The sequence below is a fragment of the Suncus etruscus genome, chromosome 9 (genome assembly GCF_024139225.1).
Source record: "Suncus etruscus isolate mSunEtr1 chromosome 9, mSunEtr1.pri.cur, whole genome shotgun sequence".
In the NCBI taxonomy this organism is placed as follows: Eukaryota; Metazoa; Chordata; class Mammalia; order Eulipotyphla; family Soricidae; genus Suncus; species Suncus etruscus.
This window is the reverse complement of record NC_064856.1, coordinates 49,980,905-49,987,799: the sequence shown is the minus strand read 5'-3', so window position 1 is coordinate 49,987,799 and position 6,895 is coordinate 49,980,905. Positions and strand designations below refer to the sequence as shown.

General features: G+C 52.1%; 1 protein-coding gene across 1 annotated transcript; it reads right to left on the bottom strand.

Moving 5' to 3' along the window:
- Positions 1-279: 279 nt before the first annotated feature.
- On the bottom strand, positions 280-6,674 carry UCP2 (uncoupling protein 2). Its single transcript, XM_049780414.1, has 8 exons — positions 6,557-6,674; positions 5,962-6,117; positions 2,793-3,012; positions 2,404-2,614; positions 1,541-1,735; positions 1,363-1,464; positions 863-1,043; positions 280-686 (listed from the first exon to the last, which is right to left on the bottom strand). The coding sequence occupies exons 3-8, from the start codon at positions 2,916-2,918 to the stop codon at positions 572-574; spliced, it is 930 nt and encodes a 309-aa protein (XP_049636371.1). The 5' UTR covers positions 2,919-3,012; positions 5,962-6,117; positions 6,557-6,674; the 3' UTR covers positions 280-571.
- Between the last annotated feature and the right edge of the window lie 221 nt (positions 6,675-6,895).

Genomic DNA, 6,895 nt, shown 5'->3' with positions numbered 1-6,895 from the left:
TAAAACTCAGTTCTGAATCTTCCAGAAAGTCTGGGAGGTGATGCAGAGCAAATAGGCCTGGTAGGAAGGTAAGGCACAAATAAGGCTCTGCTTTCTTGGGGATGCTCCTTCCCTAGATGGCTTGCCCAGGTCTAGTTTGGAGAAGACATCAGGGCGCCAGGTTGAGTGGAAGGTAGGAAACCACACCCTTTCCAAGTAGCTCTGCCCATGCCCCACAGATGCCCAAGGGTCCATCAGACCAAGACCTCAGGGAATAGCTATGAGAGAGGGCAGAGACTCTAGGATTGAGGTGCTTTATCAGGGCGACAAGCTAGCTGGGCTGGGGCAGGATGAAGATGAGCTGAACTCTCCAGGGAACCTAGGGCTTGGGATCCTGGCAGGTGCCAGTGTCCACGGAGGTTTCCACCACCAGGACTGAACACAGGGAGAGGAGGCATGGGGGTGGGGTGGTAAAAAAGGGTTGGGGAGCTGGTGGGGAAGGGAGCAGGAGGAAGATGGGGAGCGGGAAGAGAAAAAGGACAGCAGGGCCTGGCTGGAGCCAAGTCAAAGCCAGATCAGCAGCAGGCAGAACTCAGAACGGAGCCTCCCGGGAAGCGCAGGCAGCCATGAGGGCACGTTTCAGCTGCTCGTAGGTGACAAACATCACCACATTCCAGGAGCCCAGGCGTAGAAAGGAGGGCATAAACCTAGGGGAGAAAATACAGGTCAGGGGTCTCCAGGTCATCCCTGAGGGCAGCTTCACCTCCTGCGAACAATCCTGGGCCATGGGCATGGGTGTGGGGAAGGAGGAAAGCTGGAGATAGTACAGCTCTCCCGAGTGACAGGCATGGGTGGGCAGCAGGCAGGATGCCTCAGGGCTCACCCTTTATAGAAGGCTCGGGGACCCTCCTTCTGGAGCATGGTGAGGGCGCAGTGGGCAGCGCTGCGGTACTGGCCCAGGGCAGAGTTCATGTATCTCGTCTTCACCACATCCACAGGGGAGGCGATGACAGTGGTGCAGAAGCCCGCCCCAAAGGCGGAAATGAAGTGGCATGGGAGGTCATCTGTAAGGGTGAGGGACAGTGGAGGGTGTCAGAACACCAGGGCAGAGAATAACTTAAGAAGACCCATAGGGGTCCTGTGGTCTTTAAGAGGCAGAAGTCTTGGTTAGGGAGTGCTCCTGAGAACTGAGTCATTTCATCAATGGAGCCTGACGGCTTCAACAAGCGAATTGGGAACCAGACTATTGGCATAAGTCTCATAAAGGAAGGAGAAAGACTCCTCCCAAGGGAGACAGGATGAAAGATGTGGCCTTCAGGCACCCCATCTCTCCCTTCTCCACACACACTTTTGGGAGAGCCAACCCCATCTTCCCCCTCTCACCCGCCATGAGGTTGGCCTTTAGGATGGTGTCCTTGATGAGGTCATAGGTCACCAGCTCAGTACAGTTGACAATGGCGTTCCTGGCCACATTGGGAGAGGTGCCTGGAAGAGGAAGGGTTACCTGTGAGATCAGGGAAAACCAAGAGGACGAGGGGAATAGAGGAACCCAGGCACTTACCTTTCCAGAGGCCTCTGAACCCTTCCTCACGGGCAATGGTCTTGTAGGCCTCCACAGTGCTTTGGTATTTCCGGCTACCTCCAGCCCTGGCCTGAGCTTGAAAGCGGACCTTGACAACATCCGTGGGCTGGGCCACAGCCACAGCCATGGCACCTGTGGTGCTGCCTGCCAGGAGGCGGCTTCCGATGCCAGCATCTGCGGGAGAACCATGGGGCTGAGTGCCAGATGACTCCATGGTCGTTGGCCTCTCCTCACTGCCACCACACTATACTTTTGGTATTAAGATTCAGAGCATCAGTGTTCTAGGACTTGCATTGAAGTATCTCTGTGGGGGTCCACTATTGCTAGGCATTGGCACTAAAGGAAACTCAGAGCTTTACCTGACTTTACCTGTTTAACAGTTCTGAGAAACCGGAATCATTTCTGTGTGAAGATATAAAGGTGCAGCAAAAAGTCCCCAGATGAGAACTGTGACTAGAGCTTTCATCCCAAATCTACTTCTCTGCTATGTCATCTTGGGCAATGTAAACCTATTGGTCCAAGCTCTTAGTTTCCACCTGCTCACTGAACTTCTGCCTGTCTTTTCTGGCTCTCCATTTGTTTTCTTCGTAAAGTCCCTGCTCCCTGTATCCCAGTTTCTTCCTACGTGCTGCAAAGTGCTTCCCTCCTTTCATGAGGTGCTTGTGGAAACTCTTTCCTTTGGGTCTGGGTTGCTGTTCGGAGCCTGGCAGCTGTTAGGAAAATCAGGGGCTCTTCTAGCTCTGCTTTCTGCTCAATTTTCAGGGGTCTGTGAGGTGGGATTTTGCTGAGTGAACTGCGAGAATCAGGCACTGCAGAGAAAGCAAGGTCAGGGGTCCACTTACTCTCAGAGCCTTTGGTGTAGAACTGCTTGACTGAGTCGTAGAGGCCGATGCGGACAGAGGCGAAGCTCATCTGGCGCTGCAGACCCGCCACCAGCCCGTTGTACAGGCTGCTGGGGCCCTCAGTGCGTACCATGGTCAGGATAGTGCCCAGCACACCACGGTATTGTGCGCCAGTGGCGGCCTTCACAGGCCCCTGACTTTCACCTTGAATCTGTAAGAACATTGTAGGGAAATTAGGAGAAGAAATGAAGTTCCTCTCAGCCTCCATTTAGGGCCACCTCTTAGTCTCCAAGTTGGCACCCCAAAGGCCAACTTGGGCCCTCGAAGAAGTCTATCTTGGGCAGGAGGAGTCCAGACACCACCGGGATCATGAGACTGCATCTTCTTACCTGCAGCCGAACCTTGGCCGTATCCAGGGGAAAGGTGATGAGATCTGCGATGCAGGCCGCTGTGCCAGCCCCCAAGAACTTCACAGTGGCAGTGGGGGGCACATCTGTGGCCTTGAATCCAACCATGATGCTGATTGCTTGCTACCTCCCGAGAGATGGAGAAGAACTGGAGAAGGGGGAGATTTCAGCACCAAGACGAGATAGAGGAACTCTGCTGGGTCTGAGCAAAGACACAGAAACCCCATTAGCTGCAAATATCCCAAGGCCTCATCTCACCACTCCCACCTTCTCCTATAGCACTGTTCCTGGAAGAAAAAATGAAAACAATTCTCTGCTCCAAAAGTGCACCAGGGATCAGAGAGAGTACAGCAATTTACTTTGTATGAAGCCAACCCGAGTTTAATCTCTGGCACTTCATCTGATCAAGCACCACGCCAGGTGTGATTCCTGAGTGCAGAGACAGGAGAAAGTAATTATTTGTGGAAGACACCATATTTGGGCTGATATATTCTAAGGGTGGGTGGGGGTATTTAGGCAACACCCAGGTATACTTAGGATCTAAGCTCAGCTCTGAGCTTAGAGTTTGCTTTAGGGAGTGCTGGAGGATTAAAAACAGGATCTGCAGCAATGCTGGAACCTCTGTACTATCTATCTCTCCAGTCCCAGGAACCCATCTCTGAGACAAGTTGCCTCCCTCTCACCAGTGGAGAACCTGGATCTTGGCTCTCTGGCTACTGTGTCACAAGCAGGCAGCGACCTGCCCTCTCTCTGCTTTGTGCAGAGATTTCACCACAGATGTTAATACTTCCACTTTGGCTGATGTGTCTGACGGTTAGAGGAAGGAAGAGGCTTCATCTCAACTAAGGCTGGAGAGGCACACTCTCATTTTATGCCCTGCATTTCTCTATTTTGGAAGGTGGAGAGGAGTTTGGGTCAACTTGGCAATGTTCATGGGCTCTGCCAGGTCACTCTTGGCAGTACTCAAAGAACTGGTACCAGGAATGAAATGGGTTGATTACATGCAAAGAAGTGCCTTAACCCCTTATACTATCTCTTTTCCTGTCGTGAATTTCTATTTTTTCTTTTTATTTATTTTTTTTGGGGGTCACACCCGGTGGTGCTCAGAAATCGCTTCTGGCAGGCTCAGGGGACCATATGGGAAGCCGGGATTCAAACCACCATTTGTTCTAGATCAGCTGCGTGCAAGACAAATGCCCTACTGCTGTGCTATCTCTCTAGCCTGTTCTGAATTTCTTGTTTGTTTGTTTTTGGGGGGGTCACACCCGGCAGCACTCAGGGCTTACTCTCCTGGCTCTATGCTCAGAAATCGCCCTAGTAGGCTCGGGAGACCATATGGGATGCTGGGATTCGAACCACCGTCTTCCTGCTTACAAGGCAAATGCCTTGCCGCTGTGCTATCTCTCCGCCCCAATGTCCTGAATTTCTTAAATGGGAGAAGTTACTACAGATCTGAAGTTTCTAAAGCCTTGATGATAAGACATGGATAAGATGCCTAATTTAATCTCTCTCCAATCCATGCAGTTATTCTTTCAACTGCTACATGCTGGCCCCAAGGACACAGGTGGGCATGGGGGTATCACTGTGGACCACATTCCTGGAATGCAGATAAGGGAACAACCATGGGAGGGGGAGAAAGAAAGGAAGAATTTAGGAGAGGTATCGCCTCAGTAGTCTTAAACTGGAACAGGCGGAACTGTCAGTGGACAGACCACCATCACTGATGTACAGGAAACACCATCTCCTTCTCTGGCCAGTGTCCTCCCACACAAGGGATATACAGCTCAACCACAAGAGGTGGGCCTGGGAGGCGTGGGTCACAGCTGTGACACAGGAAACCCGAACCTCCATTTTGTTCTCAGTGCTGGAATACCGCCACCCTCCTCCCTCACCACTGCTGCCTCAGGAGGAAGTGAGCCCAGCACCCAGAGGGGGAGGGCAACTGTGGGGTTCTTCCTGCACTCAGCCTGATTGGCTGCCTTGTCTCTGGGGCCAGGAGGGAAGAGGCTGAGGGCTGCAGAGGGAGGAGTAAGGTGAGTGCTTGTTATGAACAACATAGAGACAGAACATAAACAGCCTTACCAATTTTTTCCCTCTTGGGCATCTCACCTACTGGTGAGAGGACACAGGGAAATTAGGGGCTACTCAGCACTTAATTGCTTGGGGAGCACCTGCAGGGGAGCATGTGGCTTATTCAGGTTCCCTGGAGATTGACCCACTTGAGGCCCAGTGAAGACTAGAGCACAAATGACCTGAGTAAGGTGGTCCCGACACCCCCAGATCTCACAAGTCCCCTCAGACCCACAATGTCTGGGGTGATCTCTTCGTTCACTCCTCAGAACAGCCCTCAGCTATGATAGAAGGAAGGGAAAAGAGAAGGTCGTAGCTTCAATGTGTAAGCTCTTTGCCCGGCATCAACACTTGAGCCTTTCTCCTCACTGCTTTCTCAGGCCCCTACACAGAAGTACCTTACACATTCAAGTTCAACATGCAAGTTCTCTGTTGCCAAGACAAAAATTCAGAGAAGAATCTGTCAAACTGTCTTCTTCTCTCAAAGTAGCAGTGACACATGATGACCAAAGACTAGTATCCTACTCTAAGCAGGGTTACATGGCCCTGTGAAGGCCAGAGGAGAGTAAGGCTTGGCCTCCAAGCACTGGCCTCCTCGATCTAAGTCTGTGCTATCCTGCCATGCCTTAAGTTTGCCACCAGTCATGTCCTTCAGTCAGGGATATACGGTCAAAGATCACCAGTACTATAGCCCCAGCTATGAGGAGCAAATGAAATGCAAATCTAAAAAGAATTAAGTTCCAGTCCCCAGCAAATAATCCGTCATGTGTCCAAAAAAGCCTGATTACTAATCTCAATTGTGGAACTAATCAACGCTGACGTCAGCAATATGTAGTTAGAAAGAACAACAGGTTCCCGTTCCAGCTCTGCTGCTACTTCTCAAGGTTTTGTGGGGGAGAATCCGTTTCCTACTTTGTGAATTAAAGACACCCCCGCCTCGCAGGCCAGAATTATTTTATGGGCTAGTACATGAGTAGGAAAGTGGAACGTGATAATTTGGGGTTCATGTCCTGTGGATTCACATCTCATTCCCTCCCCTGTCCACGAGGCTAGTAGTCAAAACCCTCGACCGGAGCCTTACCTGGCTTTGGGAGGACTCACGCCAAGCCTTGAAGATCAAGCTTCTCTAAAAGCATCCCATTCCTCAAAGCTGCCAGCGGCAAGCATGGCCTGATTCCCGTGCTTTTCCATAAAAAATGGCTGGGAGATGAAACACCTAACGGTCATACTATGTGTCCTGTGAATGAAAGCAAAGGAAGAGTTTAGAAAGACAAGTTCATCTTCACGGAGCACCCCAACCAGGGAAGGGACACAGAGACACACAAGCCCATTCCATAGGCAGAGGCCTCCCAGAAGAAGTCTGCTTCCCTGGAGAAACACCGCCTAAAGCAGAAAACACTCTGGCAAGAGGGAGTGTTGCTAGGGGGACCAGAAGGGTAAGAATCATTGAGTAGAGACCCCAGAACACCAGAGAAAGGTCATAGGGCCTATGGGAGCTGATCTAGGAGCATGTGCCCTCTTCCTCCTACCCCCCATTCCAGCCGTTTGGTTCCAGGAACAAAAGATAAAGAGAGGTGGGAGCAGGGATTACAAAATGGGTAGGGGAAAATGAATGGCAAGGGAGCCGGCATGGAGTAGGAAGAGGGTGCAGAAGGGTCGGGGAGGGCCGGGCTCACCGGACCACAGGGAGAAGAAGAGGGTGCGCGCTTGCAGCAGAGTCGGGGAGAGCAAATCGAGGGAGCAGAGATGCGGGTCCCCCAGACAGAGAGCTCGGCCGGCGGGCGTGGAATGGGGCCTACCGAGCCGGGCGCGGTACTTAGTGTCGAGGGCGGGGTCTGGGCCTGGGGCGGGGCGAGACCCGTGGCTCTGCTGGGGCTGCAGCTCACAGGTTCTTTTATTTTTTTGCATACTTTCCTCCACACCCCTTTCCAAGTGGGCCGATCTAAGGTTCCCCCCACAAAGCATGGTCACCCCTGTTTCGCCTCCCTTCACACCCTGGCCCCAGTGCGCCAACC

Bases quoted from the DNA above. Each gene is read 5' to 3' on its own strand.
- UCP2 (XM_049780414.1), bottom strand. From the start codon at position 2,918: ATGGTTGGATTCAAGGCCACAGATGTGCCCCCCACTGCCACTGTGAAG. The intron at 1,736-2,403 runs GTAAGTGGACCC...GTTCTCCCGCAG, and splicing joins CTACACCAAAGGCTCTGAGA to ATGCTGGCATCGGAAGCCGC. The intron at 687-862 runs GTGAGCCCTGAG...TTTCTCCCCTAG, and splicing joins CCCCGAGCCTTCTATAAAGG to GTTTATGCCCTCCTTTCTAC.